Source organism: Ruditapes philippinarum, unplaced genomic scaffold (assembly GCF_026571515.1).
Source record: "Ruditapes philippinarum isolate M1 unplaced genomic scaffold, ASM2657151v2 ctg369_1_1_1_1, whole genome shotgun sequence".
Classification (NCBI taxonomy): Eukaryota; Metazoa; Mollusca; class Bivalvia; order Venerida; family Veneridae; genus Ruditapes; species Ruditapes philippinarum.
In genome coordinates, this window is record NW_026855620.1 from 179,148 (window position 1) to 200,898 (window position 21,751).

General features: G+C 30.8%; 1 protein-coding gene across 2 annotated transcripts; it reads right to left on the reverse strand.

Annotated features, from left to right (window-relative positions):
* Nucleotides 1–133: 133 nt before the first annotated feature.
* LOC132743913 (alpha-(1,6)-fucosyltransferase-like) lies at nt 134–18,145 on the reverse strand. Of its 2 annotated transcripts, none has more exons than XM_060732506.1 (9): nt 17,883–18,145; nt 16,618–16,740; nt 12,944–13,040; nt 12,169–12,220; nt 6,686–6,799; nt 6,133–6,367; nt 2,632–2,811; nt 703–841; nt 134–321 (listed from the first exon to the last, which is right to left on the reverse strand). In XM_060732506.1, the coding sequence occupies exons 1-9, from the start codon at nt 17,954–17,956 to the stop codon at nt 154–156; spliced, it is 1,182 nt and encodes a 393-aa protein (XP_060588489.1). In that variant the 5' UTR covers nt 17,957–18,145; the 3' UTR covers nt 134–153. The 2 variants fall into 2 exon arrangements, with proteins under 2 accessions (XP_060588489.1, XP_060588488.1); XM_060732505.1 differs by having other exon boundaries at nt 6,620–6,799; nt 17,883–18,144.
* Between the last annotated feature and the right edge of the window lie 3,606 nt (nt 18,146–21,751).

Below are 21,751 nucleotides of genomic sequence, written 5' to 3' on the forward strand. Positions count from 1 at the left end.
TCTATTCATCTTTATTAATTACCTTGTATTTTAATTGACAACTCATCTATTGAGTATTAATTCAACAATTCAATGTGCAGTTTTCGAATAAAATTAGCTAATCACTTTCTCAAAAAGGTAGAATAAAATAATAGTGTATATGTATTTTATTGTTCAAATGATATTTTTAATAACGTTTTGAAAAGTATCTGCTCTAGTTGGCATTAATTTACATCTATCTCTGTATAAATTATCAATAAAATATGGACAGTCTAAAGATAAAGCGAGTTTTGAACCATCCAAATGTTGTGACTGCAAAAGCTCAAACGCAAGTCTGCAAATCTAAAAAAGATAAATATAATTAAAACCACTCTATACATGTATATGCTTCAACAAATGATAATGCACGAAGCTTGATAAAACATATTATAAAAGAAAATCCGAGGAATGTGATATAATTTATTTTTTATTGATCGATTATTATTATTTATATCTCACGCCTTCGGCTGAACTGTTTTTCGTACCTTTACACTGCACCCCTAGAAGCCTTCATCAATAATTTCTTAAGTAAGATTAAATTAGAGTAAAGAGCAATACTTAGACGGGTTTGACTGACAATGGAAGCAGAAACAACCGCATCCAACTTTAATGATGCATGCTCCTTTTCAAGTTCAGTTAAGGTATGTCTATACGTGACGTGCATTTATGAAACAAAAACATTACATCTGAAGACATCGTGCAGATCAGATAGTCACACATCGATAACATATAGGTGTCAAGCATAATATCACCAGCCAGTGATGAACGTAGAGCATAGCTATGATTTACATTGGTATTGAACAATATACTGTAGTTGGAAAATCTAAAATAAAACGACGAAGAAAATTAAGACAAATTAGTGAACCGTTAAAATGTATTTTATGAATATGCAGAAAAACATTTTACTTTCAACTAATAATAGAATACGATTTGTATTTTTGAGCTATATTTTTTTGACAACTAATTTAAATACATTTTGTACTTTGCAGTATGTGATGTTTGGATGTGCTTGATATGAAAACAACGACACTTACATGTACGCAGCCATGTTATCTTGAATTTGTTACGTGGATCAAGATATCAAACGGAATATATTGTTGCAAAATAGTAGATAGATAAAACATTTAGATAAGGAATATTGTTTGTTTGGGTTTTTGGTGCACAATAAACAGTGCATGTCAAATGACGCTGAAAAATGAAGATGTTTTGCCTAACGTCGTGTGTTACAAAATTCAAAGCTACACAAGGAGTCATAACCTACTCACCTGCTAGAGCAAAGACATGCAAAGCTCTAGTTATCCAACCCATTAGTTGCCTTTTACGATCACTCATTGATAAAATGCAATTCTAATGCACCAACTATTAAAAGCAACCCTTCCGCCACAAGATCATTATTATTGGTAAAGGATGAAACTATAAACATATTCGGATACATAAAACAAAATGGCGGAAATCAGCCAACTTCAAAGGCCAATGAATCTCGTAAAATAGATTTTTAGTATGGACGGGGAAATGTTCTATTTTAAAACTTCCTATCACTCTGTACTTAAAGTCTCTTGTCAGACTAATGCTATAAATTAATAAAATGGATCGTGAAGGTTATTATCGCACTGAGTACTCTTTCGAAGGACTCCGGATAACTTTAATTGTTTTTGAACTCGACAGTTCACGCTACTGTTAAAAGTACTCGTTGGTATTCAACAATACCAAACGTTCCCAGAGAGTTGAGCTGGAAACATGAATTATTTCTAATCTGTGTGCTATCAGGATGAAAAAGAAATGAGAGAAGGTGATCCCTCGTTAGTATTGAAAACAAGAAAAATAACATGGAACGCAGACTCCGTTTAATTATGTCTGTACATAAGGAATATATATAGGTGCATCCTAAACGCCACTTATTACCGTAATGGGCGGTCATCAATTTCCAACACTTAATCATTGACTCAAAAACCGATTCTATGAAGTCCATTGAAAGACGAAAGGACTCTTTAGAAAAAGATAATTTTCATAGTTTTTTCATTACATAATGAATGCTCTATATATTGAATATATCCAATGTAAACGTTTATAAAAAGTCTTGATTCTTATCCAAAAAGAAAAAGGTCACAGATATTAATTACACATGATATAAAGCCAGATCCATGTCCGAAAATATCAAATTATAAGGCGATTCGTTATACCAACCAAAACATTTTGCTGGTATGGTTATTTGTTAAATTAGAGTCAAACACACTTATCTTGAAGTTTGTCTCCTGTTTGCCGTCAGAAAAATAATGTTTTCATTACTAGGTTGGCTATTTGAAACAAATTTTACTTTTTTATTGATAAGAATAGACAATTTGGACCTTACTTTTTGACAAATGTTGTTTTAAGGTTGTGTGAAAATGTTTACGGAAATTTTATTCTAAAAGACATTCAAACCAAAAATTCAAAATTGTATCCTGTAATTAACGATTACAACTACTTTAAAAATGGTGATCATTATATAGCTGAATGTTTTATTAACTATATCAATACCATCGATTATAAATTTAGGTAAATTTGTTATAATGTAAAAGAAATTGTGTGACATAATTATTTTAAAAATGTAACATATAAAAAATAAAAAATTACATTTTGGTAGCCTCGGTCAACACTAAATGCTCATCAGAAGCTATGAAAATCCTTCTTTTTGAGTTTCTAAATCCTGTTTTACGTTCGTATAACCTGTACCATTCTTCTGCAAATTTCTTATAATTGGTAAGATTGTACTGTCTTGTTTGAGCTTCTTTGCTTTTTGTCTCTATGTAGATCCTGCAGTAATTGAAGTAAAAATTAGAAGACAGATCAAATTAAATCATTTACATTAATTGCATGAATGCAAAGATGATATAGACACGTTATGATATTGCTCTTCTGAAATTTGTGAAAATGAATGTAGTGTCTTTTTCATTGAAATAATTTGAACACAGGCAACTCTCAACATTGATAATTTGATCGCATGAATGACCTTTATTTTTTTTTTAGAAAGCTGACTCAGGGTTTCGAATAGAAAATAATATGAATGACTGTTTTTTTGTTTCCACAGTTCTTGATATTTATTCACATTATGAAGATTTTAGCCTTTGTTTTCATCTTAAAAAGAAACCGGCCATAAACAATGTATTAGTGTTAAGGTTAGCTGTTGAAATGTGCCCTGTATTTCACTTTAATGATATCTTTCTGCACTTTTATGGTCATTTTTCTGGCCCTTCGGGTCAATTGATTTTTAACACATTTGTTTTGAAGTTTGGTTAGTGCTAGAGGGTATAAAAGATGTTGTATATTTACATTATCTCTCAGGAGCAGATTCAATCAATTTAAAATAATATTGTTGTTTTACTGTTACCGACCTCTTTTCTTCATTTTGTTTGAGGAATTATGTGATGTTGCGATCAATAAAAGCTACTATAAATATCAAATATTAATTTATAATTTTGTGTTATATGTGAGATGTGAGGGGCATGTTTATAATTTCATATTGAAAAATATATACACAGATTATACAAAACATCTTTTTATAGTGTTTATATGACAACAGACTGTTTAAGTACTCTACGGTTGAACATCAACATACCCGACATAATAATTAATCGATTAAAAATTAATGTGTAGAAAAGATGATAAAAAAATGCAACAATTTCTTTAGAATAACATTTTGACTTGTGATTTTAGCATTGCTACCATGTTCAGTCATTAAGGTATTATTAGGGCCTCAAAAGGAAACGTACCCTTTCTTAATTATCAACATATATTTGAAGGTTTGTACGGCTCCAAAATAAATATTTTAACATGAAAGATGTATTCAATTTCAACATTTTTAGAATAAAAATTGTTTCAATAAAATCTTATAATAGCTCTGATCATCAAGGCATCTGTTTTCAGACGTATATCATAATACATTCGTTTCATGGTTCTGTCTTCCCAGTGAGGTCAAATTGATTCACTTTTTCTTTCTTTAAACGCATATTGTGAATTTGCCTCGTATAAGTATTAGCATAAGTATTTATCGGTAAAACTTAACAAGCATGTATGTATATGTTTTGGGTAAACTTGTGTGTTCAGTATTTTACCCATTTTCAAAGGGTCATTAAACAGAAAATCAACTACAAGCTGCTCAGCGAGTATAATTGTTGATATAGCGTATTATATCCAAAACATGTATGTATTTGAAATAGCATTACCGTGTTTTAAATAAAATGAACAATACACCTAGGGGTACATTATATTTGTTGCTAGTGTTGTCCGATATTTAACGGACCGTCATGTCGTCCAGTGCCATTTTCAGCCCGTCATAGACAGAAAAAAACACTGTGGCGCAACTCACAGAACGCAACGTACGTTGTAAATTTTTAATACAATAGAGTACCTTACACAAGCGTTGGTTGTGCCAAAATTATATCAGTTACCTGGGGAAAACCCAAAATAAATTCATATGTAAGCTTTCCAAAGATGTAACGCTGATATCCGTTGAGTACGGGATTTACATAAGCACTTAAGTTTAGAAGATGTAATGTTCGACACAAATTTAGGCATTGGTTCCATGGCTACCTACATTAAATGTGTGACTCTCAGGGCGATGTATATTTGGATAATTGCCCTAGGTAAAGAGCAATATATATGTTTTTGCAACACCACAACCGTATCGGATCTCACTCTAATATCACCAGAAAGCGTAAAAATAATTTTGAAATTATTCGACCATGTTCGAATTAACATGGAAATAAAATTGGACTCAAATTATACCCATGTAGTTAAGCAATGGCACACTCAAAGATAATGGTACAAACATCCTTTGTTCTTACTTAAGTCTTTATGGTACCAATTATCTAGGCAATAACAATATTGAAATAACCCCTTATTTCATTATTTCTGGAAATAGCATACAGAATACCTTAAATCGTACTTCACTTCAGTGTTGTTTTGCTGGTCATTCGGGATCATTGATGCCAGCACTATTAAGTGTTGAGAATTAAATACTGCTCATTGATTACCGATCAAGCTGGCGCTAGGGATGTGAGGGATATTGCACTTATTAATTATCCCTCATGTACAGACTCAATCAAACCCATTTTGCATTTTTCATGTAAATTGTTGTGATTAATGTGCCAGGGGGATCACATTGTATCCAGATATCTATTCTTCACAACGACAGGTGTCATGTGTTGTGTGGCAGCTGTAAAAGTTGCCCCGTACCTCACTTCAGTGTTGTTTTATTTTTCTGGTCTTTCGTGATCATTGATGTCAGCACTATTAAGTATCAAGTTTATTAAGTATTAAATATCTAATTTAATGTGCTTAAATGGCAATGAAACAAGACTTCAGTAAAATAAAAAGTTTGCTTGAAGTGTAAGATGTAGATTAGTAATGAATCTGATCTGGCGTGGTAAGTTTTTTTATGTAATTTAGAAATCCAATATATAATAGGAAGTTTGAGTTACTTTTCATTAATTTTGACTTTAGAATTGGAAATATTAGTGATATGATTGTTCACAATGTCTTTTTCGGAGGCAGGGGTTTTAGAATTCACATGAGTACTATAAAGTTCGTTACGCAAAACGTTAATATAACGGATACGTCATGTAATAATAATATTATTAGCCGTCTTGTCTGCTGGCACCAAAGCAAATTTGGAATAAAAGCAAGAATATCCTCTTTAAGAATCATAAAGTAAGTCTTGTTTTAGGTGACAGAAGATGTTCATTTTCACAATATAAATTAATACATGAAACAATAATTTTAAAGACATTACGTTTCCATGTAACTAGGGCATTACTATCCGCATTTTCATGGCGACACCGTTTGATCGAAAAATCCTCATTAGATTCAGCAATCTGACCACGACAAGCATTAAAATCAATCTCAGAAGGATTTTTTTATTTAGGTCCTTTTCATGATAAAATTACGAATTCTTTTGTCTGCAATTATTTCAAAATTACCATTAATTATATTGCCAAAATCTGAATTACAGAATTTAGAAGCGTTGCGGTATTTAGTTGTTGGAGTATAAGACTGAATATCTAAGTCAGAGGCCATTTTGTTATAATTAAATATAGAATTTCAAACATATATTTTTCTTAAAATTGTTGAACTTACCCTATTGTTTTGAAATAAAATCCAAGTTCTTTTTTTCTCTTCTCGATAAGAATCTCAAATGATTTGTTAGGTCTCAGTATAAATTTTGCTACCTGTCCAGCCCACCAAAGAGACGGATTCGAATGAAAATGATTGATTATGTGTGATATATATGAGGGTAGCGTTCTATGTAGGTCAAAGTAGTTTGTTTGAAAATTCGCCTTTATTACTTGAATATCTTCTGTTCCAAATAAACCTATATAATTGTAAATAAACGCATTATTTGACGACCGCTTTCTTGCTTATATATTTCCACAATTTTGTATCATCGTATGTTGCTGAATATAATACATTTTCTGGAATATCTGATGTTAGTTGTATCAATTACTTGTACGCCACTTTTAATGCGTTAATTAGCTTAATGTTGTATTCATGTTTTATTTCACGAGATTTATATTATATTTGAAAAGAAAAAAAAACATTAAACAGCAAAAATAAAATGTCCTACTGTTAACTTCGACAGGTAATTCCTTGTGAAAGAAGCATATTTTGCCCAAAGGTAATGTCAAATTACCCCATACTGCAATCGAGATATGTTCTCCGCCGGTCTTGATAATTACTGTCCGTCTTGTCATAAAACCCACCGTAAAACAAATTGTCAATAGATGGACTTGATGGCCGAACCCGTCTGAAAATATGTATTTGCTTACGCTTTTGATAAATATCTAAATATTTGAGAGGCGCCACGAAGACAGGACACTAACATAATGTTGTGCGTGTAAGCAAATAACATTTATACATCATATTATGTATTTAATATAATACCATAAGTAATGGTCCTTTCAAACGACGTCGACAAATGATTATCCCAACAACTCGTTTTAGAACAAAATATAACTTAATAACTTTTCTCCAAGCAGACAATATCAATATGTAATATTTGATAATTTATACGAAGTGTGACTAGATATCAGATGTTGTCATTGCTGCTCAGTAAAACGCTTCAATTAGTCGTTGCATAGCTGTTTGTAAAGTTAAAAGCAAATAATACAATTTTTTATTTATATGGATAATCACAGATTCAATCAGGTTGATGTCGATCGCAAACATAATGAGGTTTTTATTTGTAAGAAAAATGTAACAAGTTGTGTTTAGATTCTTAGATTATCATAATTACAATCGTGTTTTAATCTTTCAAAAGAAACACAGGTATTTCTTTTATTTCTTCGTTTTTAATTTTTATTGATTATTCTTTAAACGTTCTCAGAATGAATACACTAGACAGTCACAGGTATAAAACAATTCTCCTTAAAAGAAATAAAATTGTGGTTTCCAAATTTGACCCACGTGAGTCAGGTTAAAGTGTTAAGACTTCAGAAAAAGTGTCAAAGTGAACACTTGAAACGTTAAAGAACATGTCAAATTAATGATTCAGACTTTTTCAATCATACAATATATGTAATTGTAACTTCCAGGGTTTGTAAAAGTCACAAGAAAAGTTAGTTACTGGGAGATTCTGTCGGCGTTTAAAATTTGTTCAACTTTTATAGATATATTTACGCTTCAAACACAAAATATATATAATTAACACAGACATTCATGCTATGACTATGACTTTAAAAAATGTCATTTAAGCATAAAGTGAGTATATTAGATACCTTAAATAGTATTGTTATTCATTATCACGAGTATCAATTACAAAATATGTTATCATTTTCAAAATAGTTTTGCACCAGTAGAAATACGCTTGCGGAGAAGCATGACACCAATGAAAGAACATATCCCGTTGTCTTTCAAATCATACCCATGCAATATGTTTAAGACACATCTGCAAGAATCAGAATGCTGATTTCCGATATAAAAAAATAGAAAAACACAAAAAAACTATATTGCAATGATAAAGATATCTTTTAACGAAACGAATTTTGTCATTTATAACATATTAATTATTTGTTTCTGTTTCTTCCGGTATTTACTGCTAGCAATTTGATGAAATCAAATTTCTACAGGTTTGCTGTGAATAATTTTTGTATATACGATAAAAATCAGACAACATTTTGAAAACCTAATTTATTAAATAATAATCTAGTTTCAGTAGAGTATTAATACTTATGAAGGAAAACGTCATCCTGCTTGTTAGCTTGAGTGACAAGTTCAAAACACAACAGAGAGGTAGGGACTTGGGCGGGATGATTATTTGTTCCTCAATTTGTTCAACAACCGAAATATTTTTTTCCTGTAAACTTCGCAGTGGTTTCTGATTAGTAACCAAAATCTTTGATTCATTTATAAAGAGTCTCTCACGACTTTCTGATCAAAGATTGTGGTCGAAAAAAGTGTACATCCCCTTTTTTAACTTCTGATAATCTTACAAAAGACAAAATGGATAATTGGTCTATAGATGTGTTATTTGAAGTAGCATATTTGATTATATGATCGAAGTGCAATATGATTTTGTATGATATTAAAAAAAATGATACAATAACAGTTGATTTACTTTCTCTATTAATGTATATTATTTATGTATAACATAAAAAGTGTCCATTTAAAATAGTTTTTTGCAATAGGATTAAAAGTATTTTATACAAAGGGCTGTAATAAAATTATTAAATCAATTTGGCAAATTGTGATGTAACAATACAGAGGGTGCGTGTTACCAAAACATTTTTCCAAAAAAATTCCGGTTGCGTTTACAAGATGCCTACCTTCTTGGCAACTCAAATGATAATGACGTAGTTTTATATAATATTCTAGAAAAGTAGTTACACACGTCTTTGTTCGCTTATTTTAATAAAAAAAACAACATTAATGTAATCTCCTTTTCATCGTAAATTGTTTTATTATGTGAACATTCGTGACTGAATATTTTCATAGATATATAAACACTAGTCAAACAAAACTGTGTACTGATTACAGTAATAAGGTTAATCTTAGAAATTATTTCATCTTGATCAGATTATCTATAAAAACAACTCTGACATTTGAGTGCGTTGCCATATATTTTTCCGGCTCATAGGGATCATTGATTCCAGCAAATTAACTGTGAAAGGTTACCTTACGCAATATAATCATCTTACGGGACGAAAGAAATGTTCAACTTTTACGTAATAGCTCTAAAACAGACTCAATAAAAACAAGTTTGCAAATTTTATATAATGTTGTTGTTTCAATTGCATCTGTTGGATCACTCCTTTTATAGAATTTCTTAAAATATAGACTTTAAAAAAAAAGTTAATTGTCACGTTTCTGGGCGTCATTTCGTGGAGAAATGAGTAAAATATACATCATGTTTATGAAAATCAACAACTACATACTGATAGAATAAATGCATAAATGTATTTGAAAATATCAACACGATTTATCAAAGAAAATAACTAAATAATTAGAACATATTAAACGAGAAATTTTACAAAACGTTTTTTTGTCCTTTCGTGATTATTGACATAGAGTTGACTATGAATCAAGGTTAAACGTGTATTGGATGATCTAGCTAAATTAGAATATTTAACGCTAGGAAAATCAAAGCGAACGAATTTATATTTTATCAAGATAAATTATGTTATCGAATCAGATGTACAAAGCGACACTATATGAACCGTGTAATTTCAAAACAAAGTCTTTAAAAACATCCAACCTAATTCAAACATAACAGACGTTAGATATAATTGTGAAATCTTAAGTAACACTTCTTTAACCCAATAAACAACATGTTTCTGTTTAAAAAGACCTGGAAGGCAAAGACAATTTGGTCTTTGTTTTTATTCTTGAAAATAACCCTAACCATAATTAGATATATATTGTTCATGTTTAAAACATTTAGTGTCATAACACTAATAGGTCCATGTTGTAACGATACGGAATCTTTTGTAAGCATATTCCCGACTACATTATTCCCGCATTGATGGCATAAAGAATACACATTCATGTTTCGAGCATTTGGGGTAAATAGTAATTTGTCCAGATGACTTTAAAGGCTATTTAAAGAATGTATTTTTTTTTTACATTAAATACAATTAAGTGGTATAACACACTTAGGCAAATGGTGTGTGAAGATACTGAATCTATTGTAAGAATATTCCGGACTACGCCTTTTTTACATTCATGGCATTGAGAACACACTAGGAATGAAGAGGTATTTGTGCAGAAGGCCTTAAATGGTATTTGTATAATGTATCTTTTTATTTACACTTAAGAAAATATAAAGGTATTAAAATTCCGAAAACCTTCTTTAACTAATATTGTATGGATAAAAATGTGTTAATCATTTTGGGATAATTTTATGCAAGGACTGGTAAAGACAATAAGGATTTGAATCTAAAACGTTAAGACAAGCAATACAAATCCAAATTTAGTACAAGTTAGATATTGAAAAAAATAGTGATGATCACAAAAAACAATTACACATTCTGATTGACGCCCTTGGTTTAAAAACAAATACAATAGTTGCCATATCTAATAATCATAATATTGTACGAAACATTCAACTGTATTTAAAATGTATCAACCAAAGTTTTATGATGCGGCAACTTATAGGAAGAAAATATTTCCGAGAGTTTTACGTGGAAATAAATATAACGATCTTCAAAGATATTAAAGTGCTCGTAATGAAATAACAATTCTTTGAAACAGATGACTACATACTATGGACTTGAATATGCGTATTGTTTAGATAAACAAAAACATCTGAAAATCATTCTCTGTAAATGTAGTCAGTATCAGACTGTACATATTTCATTCACGCTACAGGAACGCAAATCGTATTTTGAAGAATTATTTGCCAATAAACAGTATCCACAAAAGAAATTGAACACAATATAGAGAAGACGGAATTCATATAGAACGTCTGAAACGAAAATTGAAAATGCAGATTCTGTATTTATCTATTTTAGAATGAGTTTGAATGAGCCGGTTCCTTGACAGTACAGTAGAGTCTGTTCATGGACTGTAGAGTAAAGTGCAAGTTACTGTTCACACCCTTAGAATGAAAGAATCTAAAATGTTCTTTACTCAATATACCAAATTATTTATATAAAAAAAGAAAAATAGTATAGATAAATGTGAAAATATCACAAAAAGGGAAAAAGCAGGGGCTAACGATTGAACCATCTCATATTTATTATCATTGAAATTGATTCGATAAAACTAACCGTACCGATTATTTAATTAACTGTATCATTTTTATGAAACCATGCTACTATTGTAACACAGTATAAGAAAAAGGATTGAAATATCCTTGGTAAATATTAAACAATAAATCAGTTGCTGAAATCTGGATTTAGGGATGGCTATTTAACTATTGATTATGCTTTCATACATCAGTCTATCATTTCTAAACATCTTAAGACCAAGAAATGTTTTGATTTCATTGACTGTGTGTTCTTATAATGTACTATCAGTTTATCAGAACTTTTCAGCTAACCAAACTGCCCTACCGGACGTAAATAAAAAAAATGTTAAAGATTTCTTCCGTCATCATAATTAATGAATAATGACCTAGATAAACACCAGAACGTTCTACTGTGTATGGAAAGAAACTATCTGCGTATATAAGAAGTGAATTGTTCTTGCTTGCTTATGGCCGCTATAGTAGGGAAACAAACATAAATAGATGTGCTAAAGAATTTTTGTGTTGATATTAGTGTTAAGTTAAATAAAGGACTAAAATAATTGTGACAAAATGTCCTGCCATGGTAACTATTTTTTTTTATTTTTGCCCTGGCAATCGTTTTTTTTAATAAATTTAACGTATTGAATTTTATTTTAACACGTCTATAAGGGGCAACTGCTTTTTTAAAATTAGAATATTGCATTTTTGTTATTGTGACAAGCCAAATTTATTTTTTAATATCAAGTTTTACAATTATTCATACCCTTTCTAATTTTCGGATTTTTGGAATTCTGAATTGAAAAGCTCCGGAACTCAGAGGTATAAAAAAATAGAAAATAGAAGGAGAACCTAAATATTGTTCAGATTTTCATTTTTCTTGATTTTAGATTTCCGAATTCGGAAGTTACACTGACAAAATACAAAAAAAAAGAATATAGAAATACTCTTACTTGATGGAATTTCACATAATACGCTTTTTGTGGTGTTGCAATCATTTGGATTCTAAAGACAGAAATATCTCTAATTTTATATACAATGCACAATATAACAACAAGACCAACAACAAAGAACTATTTTATACTAGAAAACTTTTACAACGAAAGCTGATTTTCTTTTGTTTTGTTTTGTTTATTGAATATTAATTTACCTTATGTTTAAGCAGAACGACCAATAAACATAAACAGAACACATGTTTTTTGTTTTTTATCCTTTACTTTCCAGAAATTATTATGCTACGAAATGATTGGCCATTTCTAAAACGTTAACATGACAAGCACAAAATGAGCCATAAAAATCATATCGTTGAAGAAAAAAAATAGTTTGAAAGTTTGGAAAAGAAATCAATGTTAAAAGGACAACAATCATTGTTTTATCTTTACTATTGATTAAAAAAATTAATCCAAGAGCATGTCTTTGATACTCATCTATAGAGAATAATAAAGTAAAATGGTATAAAGTTTTAATGACCTTAGAAAAATCTACTAACTTAAAATCATATTTTTAAGTCAGTAAATGCATATATTTGATTGTGTAAACTCATCTGAATAAACATGTCTTGTAATGATTAAACATAAATTGAACAAAAGTTAAATAGATAACTATTAAAGACTTAATATTTCAATTCTAATGCATGTGATAATAAAATTTAGCATAGCATTTTAAGTATTAACAAAACATGTTACAGGTAAAAAAGTCTGGATCTGCATTAAACAAATGTATAGATACCTGTAAAGTATCAAACGTTTCTTGCACTATTTTGGCCGCTTGCTGGTAGTCGTCAATAGTAGGATTTAATGATGAATTGCTAATTGTTTCATTAACACTGAAATATTTAACAATTATAGATGCATTAATAATACACCACAAAGCGATTGATACATTTATAACAAATAAACAACGTCAATAGTTGTTATGTTAAATGATGAAAAATATGATTATTTGTTCTCGAGCGCTACACAATTAAATTAAAATAATGCAATTAGATTTAAACATTGCAAATGTTCGTCTACAAGCTTGAGTACGTAATTGGCAAATATTTATACAAAAGTTGATTATGAAATGTTGCTCAACACAAAATAAACACAGACCTGGAGGTTTGTTTCAAAAAGATAAGCTGAAGTAATACCAAAAAGTAATGATTAAAAAATGAACAAAATATGACATCTGTTACATAGTATTTACACCAATTTGTCACAATCAAGTATTTATCTACAAAACTACTTAATTGGTAGTGATTTTGCTGAAACTGATAATCAATGGTTCTTGTCATAGATTTTACATGTTCCACATAATGAAAGGTTAGAAACTATCGTTGAATGGCCTTAAATTTATCGAGAGTTATGTCGGTTGCGGACAAGGTGTTCAATTTCTTTGCTTTTATGAAAACTCAAGGAAATGTCGTCAGATTAAAAATATATTTTGGTTCTGTACATTACGGTTTGGCTGGTGGAATGTCTTAACGAATCCTAAATACTGTGCATCATCAGGGAATTTGGTCTTCGGATAAATGTTGTCGGAAGACCTTGAGCTTGACCCACAATGTGTTCCTAAAAGTACCGACGAGGATTTCTCCGTTGGCTTAAAAATTCCTAGGGATTAACTTTGGTTTTAGAATTTTGGAACATTCATCCAGTTCTCTTGATCTTTTCTGTTGGAGGGAGTGATGGTTGTTCGTTTAAAAGTGTTCAAAGAGGATCATAATGATTAAATCGAAATTAACACCGACAGCTCTTAGGTTGGTTGCGAAGAAGGTGCAGACAAATTTGAAAATTATTTAACATCTCCTCTCAGACGACCTGAAAGATCATCTCTATTCATTGCTTGAGCAAATGCTATTGATCTGACACTATCATACAGTTCACAGCATAGGGATTATCTATTTGTATGTTTATCATTCTCCATGCGATTATCGTTAAAAATCAAAAGTTAAATAATGACATAATGAAACATTTCCTTTTACTGATTCATGACATTTTAAAACTAAGTCAGTCAAATTATGTTGGACCCAAAGCGACTCAAGAATGCAAATAAATGGTTAAGTAGATGATTTGGCTGAATAATTAGTAAATCTTCAGTGAACTTTCGTCACTAAATAATGATTCAAACCCTCAATAAATAAACCGATTTCGTCAGATTGGAAATTGAATTTGAACAAAGCTGTACTTAATTACGTTCATGATATCAGCCAGGGTTTTGGTAAATCACCAACTCTTTTTCTAAACCGTCAGGATTAAGTTGTTCTTGTTAGGTGTAGAAATGCATACATTCGAGTTGAACAATCTCACCTTTTAACAGGAGACGATTCTCTATTTTGTTTAGTTCGTAAATAAATATTTTATTGTAAAACATTTCCTTCACTTAGAGAACGTTTTGCCTAAGTTCAATAAAAAAATCCTTGGCCGATTTTTTCAAGAAAGTAAATAAACTTGTAATCTAAGATTTATCCTACTCACTTTTACCAACTTATTATTTGCCTACATATGGCATTGTTCGGAACGGTATAACCGGTTATGTGTCAGAGTGGTCGTTAAGCCGGAATGAACAATTGACAAATAAATAAATTCACATGGTAATTCAACTGTTGAATATGATACAAATGGGATTTATGCAAACAGTTATTGTACTTTTAGGCAAGTGTAGGGCTAATATGAAAAAATATTGTTTTCAAGATACGTATCACATTCTTACAGACAACTTTTTTGTTAGTTTATGACTCATTAAAGCATAAACATCTACTCCTCAGCACGACGGTAGAGTTGAAGAAATTGTATAGCCATTCTAATTTGGCAGACTTTTAAAAACTTTTAATTTTATTTTGAATATCATCATGCCCTTAGTTAATTAAAAGATTATGATATTTTCGGACCTTCTGACGACACCCCATCAATAACTTGTTAAAATTAAATGGACTGCTGGATCTCAATATACAAATATGCTTAAACGACACGTCTTCTCCAAGGATGCTGCGGATATATATTAAACTTTAAGGCTATACACTGTTAAAGCGTAAAGGATGTTCAAAGTTGGTAGGGAAAAAATAGGAATAATTCAAACAGGTATTTAAGTGAGACCTTTTTGAAAGATTAAGTACGATGCCCGAATCTTGCGTTATTATTGCGTTCGGTGGTCATTTTTAGTATTATTACTGCCCATAGTGCTAATACACATTAGAATGGTTTGCTGTGAGGTTCGAGCCAATCCGTCCAGTAGTGCCTAATAGAACCTTGGTTGGTTAGACTGATCGGGCAAATATTACAGTCTGCAGCATGTTCCAGGCATGTTCAATTTGATAAAGGTCTGGTGACCTTTAGAAACAGTCCATTCTCATTTTAGATGCAAGAATTCGTTGATCATCCGTGCCAATTATTGAACGGTACTAGTGTCATGTCATTCAAAATCCACCTGACGTGAGCACGTGCCCGTTGTATACATGCCTCGATGTCGCTTTGCTTCAACGGAAAGCACTTTATTGTCGTCTGGCCCTCATGCCAGCTCAGTGGAGATAGTTTTTGATTGTTTGATCAGACACCCCTACGCCAGTGGTATTATGCAAGTCAGTTTGCAAGCGAGTAACCGTAACAAAGCACTGACAAATCGCTTGAAAAACGTTTTTCATTTCACGTTGTCACCCTCTCACGACCAACACTACCGTGATAATGCCTGGCATTCTGTGCGTTAGAAGACTTTCCCACATTCTATCAACAGTGCTCTTGGACTTTTTAAGTTCTCCTGTTGCTTCTTATCAAATTTGCAACCAGAACTGAATTGAAAAGTCCTGAAAACATGTCCTTCACAGTTGCTTTGAGGAGTTTTGTTCAGTAGGAGAGCTTTTAAAATCAACCTGCTTGTGTGATGAATCTTTGTCTGGCGTCAGTTGGTAACATTGTATTTACATTCATATTAAGATCGACATCTATAATATATTGACATGTTCAGATGCAACATTTAGTTTTAAAATTAACAGATTTTGGCTGATTTTGGAGTTACTGTCCATTTTCGTTAAGAGTCCGTTGAGCTACATTGTATATATAGTCCATCATGGATTGAATTCTTTTTTATCATCTATGTTTCATGAGCATTCATATTATTATATCAGTCATAAAAATTGAAATCAGTTTGAATTCAATTTACTCTCAAACCTTGATTTCCTTTTCTTTACAATGTGTATTATTGATTAATCTCGATGTATTGTTCAATTAAACACTTCAGAGCACCTTTCATACTTTCGTTGCTTTAAAAATCATGGGTTTATGCGAATTGCAACCCCACGGGGTGACAAAAAACTCATTTCTATCTACAAGACACTCATTAATTTTATGTCAGCATGATAATTTGAAGAGTATTCTTATAAACCAACCCTTCTAAGATATCTAAAAAATAATTTGTCAAAATTCATTTACATGATTTGTCCAGAACGCTGTTTTTTCGAAGCATTGTCTTTTTCCTTGAAATGTTGAAGTTGTAAATTGTAACATATTGTGCCGAATGACAGTACTGTTATCATTATTGTTCCCGTGACGATCCTTTGATATAAAAGTAAATCATAAACTATAAATATAAGGATTTACTATTTAACTATCTATCTTTTAAATAATATTTAACTATCTTTAGTATAGATGAAAATAAAGTTTTATAATGATCAATACAATTTCTTCCTTTCGTCAACATTTGCAGGTATTTAAATTGCGAATCGTAATGCATTACCCCACTCAATAAACTCGTCATTACTCATGTGTTTAAAAAATGAAAATGTTTTTGCATAACAAACATTTTTTCTCAAACCTTGTATTGTGAACATTTATATTTTTCAGCATTGTCTCTCAAATAACGTTGTTCTCGTGCTTTAATATTTGTATTTGTATGATTTTTTTGTAAATATTTATAGATAGTTACTTTTCAACATTTTCTATTTAAAAGAAATCTCAAGACCCCCAGAGCAAGACTAATTTTAATCTATGTCTATACAGATAACATAATTGTTATAAACATTTGAAAAATAAATTCATGATAAATATCTCAGCAAGTTCTAGCAAGTTTGTTTCATGATAAGAGATTTTTCAGTTTATTCGTTTATGTAAAACCTCATGAAACCAATGTGTGATCAAACTAATTTTGAAAGAGGTGTTGTAGGGAATGTTTCATTCCTAACCCTTTCAAAAGCCTTTGCAAGTTCAGAAAAGCATCATTTTAAGTTGATAAAATATGTATTTAAGGAAAACAAATGACACTCCATGCATCATAAACTTTAACTATTAAGGTTATTTTTTATCAAACCTTTTTGATTAAAATTTAAAGCTCTAGCCTAACAGTATTGTCAGGACAAGCTTTTGAATATTCAAACATTTTTGTCTGATTGCAATGGTATAAAGCGTATGTGCATCTAATGAATTGCTCTTTGATCAGTCTTCGAAAGTTTTGATATGATTTATATTGCGGTTACAAAGTAAAATATTGTTATAAAAATTATTGACAAATGGACGATGGACGATGGGTCATCACAATAGCCATTCAAGAGCAGGTTTGCTCTTGTCATCCAGAAGCAGGTTTTAACCTATGTGTTTTTCTTTAATTTTGCTACAATGCATTTTACTTTAATTTATGACATTAACTTAATTTAAGATAATAACATCAGAGACATAGATAATAATAATGTACTGCATCTTACCTTTTGTTTGTTACAAGGACGTGTAACATTTTAGAATCAAGCCGTCTGATAATCCTTAATAATCCCAGGTACATGGCTTAAAATGTGTATATGTAGCTTCTTCAATAAAAGGCAATTTCTCTGATCACTAATTTATTTTACACTTTATCTAAATGTTTCAATACATGATATTATGCTGCTTTTTTAGATTGTGTTTTAACAATTTAACAATGACCTCGTACATGCGCACTCGTGATGAACATGTGTATCCTGAAAGAAAATTTATGAAAAAAAAATATGTAACTGACTGAAATTTTTTTCAGAAACTGAAGGAGACCTATTTGGATTTTCAATTGTCACCGAATATATATGTTGACTGCCAAACTTTGAACGGTCGCTCACATCTTTTTAATTTATCAAAGGTGATATTTACCTCATAAAGTTCTATCAGTATCCTATTATTATTTGGTATTTTGAATTTTGATTCATCTCATAAGTATACTTTAACGTATGCCCATGTAGTCAAAAGTGGTTCCCTATCATATGATGGCATCAAATGTACTAATTATACATGCATATATGATACATGAAAACATATATTTCTGTGAGAAATGAAGATGTGCCTTTGCAGCTTAAACATCTTACATGAGGTTTGTTAATCTGATTTCTTGTAATGATTAACAAATATGTTTTCTCAAGTCAAATTTAGCCAAGTCGTAGGACCAAGTAGTACAATTATTAACCATTTGGGAACTGATATGTTTGTTTCACTGAAAGAAATGTATGAATATACGGAAGTGTACGGAGTTCCGTTTATCATTAACATACGGGAAGTAAGATTTGGAAATTTGAATACGGAGATGTACGGGACGGTCTATAATGGAAATCCGTATATGACTTATATACGGTGATACATACACACGAAATATACGGGGATTTTTGTACTAAGTCTGTATTTTACTAAAATACGGAATTTTAATGACAAGTCCGTATATTTCTAAAATACGAAAATCGGTATTCTTGCAAATACGAATTCTGTTAATAGAAATAGAGAATTAAGATTAAGATTTACGTCTGCTTTGCCCATTTTCTTTTGAAGTAAATCTTACATTTGTCAGAATTTTTCAGAATGACATCAAATAGTATATTAAAGCTTAAGCTCAATGAATATTTGCTGAATTTATTAACATGTCATCTGTATATTTTCTCCAATCAGTCGTGTTTCATCATAATTAGACGACTTGCACATTGTTTAGGACTTTAAAGTTTTATCAGGAGAACATGGCAATACTATGCAAACTAAACATATGTACCATGGATATTACAAGATATATATTGACAGATCTCTTGTTTTTTATAGTAATGTTCTATTTTAACAATTAAGATTGGTACAATTTATCAAAGAGTCAAACTAAGAACGTAATAGAACCTGGGGCATCGCCACAATAAAATCTCAGACAGAACAGAACTTATTTTACAAAAGAACATATAGTGCAAAAAATAATTTTGTATATAATTTTGCAGACTCTTCAAACATAAAGACAGGAATAAGAAAAAACACTCTGTTTAGGAGATAAAAAAATTATTTATTCAGTTATTTATTTATCTATTTTTATTTATTTATTTATTTGTCTATTTATACATTTATCTTTTTTATTTACCTCTAATTGCTGTTGTTAGTGTTTGGTAATATATGCACCTTTCTGTTCGCTTCTAAAGCAAGTTTGATTAAATTAAGATAATTACCAATAATAACCAAGCTCCTGGGTTCTTTTTGGCTGGACCTGACGTGCTGAAATACGGATCTGTAGTTCATTCCATACATGCTCGATGTAATTAAGTGATCGGACCGCCCAGTCTAAGCGAGTAGTACTATGTCTTTCCAAGTACTCATGAACGACATTGGATGTATTGTCAATCAATATGAACCCATTACCAAATGCACCAGAATACAACCTCACCTGAGTGTTGAGGATCTCATCTCGATACCACTTTGCAGTCAATGTGTATATTTTTGGTTTAATTATGTGTTTATCAGATCTAAAAATGTTTATTTACAAATATTTGTAAAATTTATATAACACAGTATCACATCTGTCACGGGGCTTTATCTCTGTAGATTAAATAATTTGACAGTTTGTAAGTATAACACTAGAACTCCGCGAGTCGGATGTGTCGCCTTTTGAACAATAAAGTTGAGAAGAAATGGCCAGAATAAAAATGAATTATGAAAATTAACGAAGGGCAATAACTCAAAAAATAAGAAGTGAAGAGCAGCAGTTTCTGTGCACTGCACTTCTTTTCAATAAGATCTATCATCTTATGAAGTCCATAGCTTTTATAATTTATGAGAAATGGCCTGGATAAAAAGGTATGAAAATAAAATTAAGTGTAATAACTCAAAAATACAAATTCTCGTACACTGCACTTTTTCTTAATGAGATCTATCATCCTATGAAGTTTAAAGACCATAGTTTTTATACTTTAGGATAAATGGCCTGGACAAAAATAAAGTATGAAAATTAACAAAGAGCAATAACTCAAAAATAAGAAATGCAGAGTACCAGTCTTGCGCTGCAATTCATCTTGATGAGATCTATCATCCTATGAAGTTTCATGTCCATAGCTTTGATACTTTAGGAGAAATGGTCTAGACAAAAAAAAAGTATGAAAATAAACAAAGGGCATATCTCAAAAAATAAGAAATGCAAAGTACTGGTTCTTGTGCACTGCACTTTTTCTTAATAAGATCTTTCATCCTATGAAGTTTCATGTCCATAGCTTTTTTACATTAGGAGAAATGGCCTGGACAAAAATAAAGTATGATAATTAACAAAGGACAATAACTCAAAAAATAAAAGCTGCAGAGTACCGGTTGTTGTGCATTGCACTTTTTCTTAATGAGATCTTTCATCCTATGAAGTTTCAAGTCCATAGCTTTAATATTTAGGAGAAATGGTCCGGACAAAATAAAGTATAAAAATTAACAAATGGCAATAACTCAAAAATTAAGAAGTGCAGTGTATTGGTTCTTGTGAACTGCACCTAGGGTCATTATAAGAAGCATGTATACCAAATTTGAAGTCAATCCGACTGATAATTACTGACTTTTGCGTTCGTTGAACGCCGCCTTTCCTTGTTGATCTTGTTTATCATATTTTATGCTCCGGATAAGCTTAAGGGGATGCCGACGACGACGCCGACACCCCCGACAAAAGTAACCTCTTTATGTCGCCTTTTTCGATGCGACGCAAAAAAATATACGAAAACCTTCAAAGAGCAATTCAATTGGAAAGGGTAATTTTTTAAAATTGTGGATACATCATGCCTATGACACATATAACCTTCCATGAAGGCAAATAAAAACAACAAAGAAAATAAAAAAATAAAAAAACAAACGCACACCAAGTGAAAAATTAGACATTTAAACTACGAAGGTGACAGTGCATTTTAACCTCATGTTTATAGTTATATAAAGGGATTAATCAGTGTTTGTTTGAGACATGACCGTGTTCATATAGCTTGATTGGTAGACTGATTGGATTATCAGGAATGATTTCAATAATCGCCTTGAATCAGAGGTGGAAATCAACGTGCAATCAAGCTGAAACTTCATCACATCCATATTATTATATAGTACTTACTAGCTGAAAAGGGTTCATTTTTATAAGTATTGATTTTTAATTCAGGAATTTAAAGGACAGGTATCTCAGAATATGGTCTTGTATTTCTATTTATAAGTTCGATTTGAAATTGTTCAAATATTTTTTCATTTCATTTTGTTATTCTAAATAATTTGATAAGCAAAATGATTGTAATAATTTATATCCTCAAATATTTAAATCTATCATTGTTTAATGCTTAAAAATCGATTAAAGACTCCCCTTTGT

What these genes read in the sequence shown, in the direction of transcription:
- LOC132743913 (XM_060732505.1), bottom strand. Translation starts at nt 17,956, where the DNA reads ATGTACCTGGGATTATTAAGGATTATCAGACGGCTTGATTCTAAAATG. An exon ending in GTCCTTGTAACAAACAAAAG is followed by an intron (nt 16,741 to 17,882) that starts GTAAGATGCAGT and finishes TTTATATCAAAG; the next exon opens with GATCGTCACGGGAACAATAA. An exon ending in AAACGTTTGATACTTTACAG is followed by an intron (nt 12,221 to 12,943) that starts GTATCTATACAT and finishes TTCTGTCTTTAG; the next exon opens with AATCCAAATGATTGCAACAC.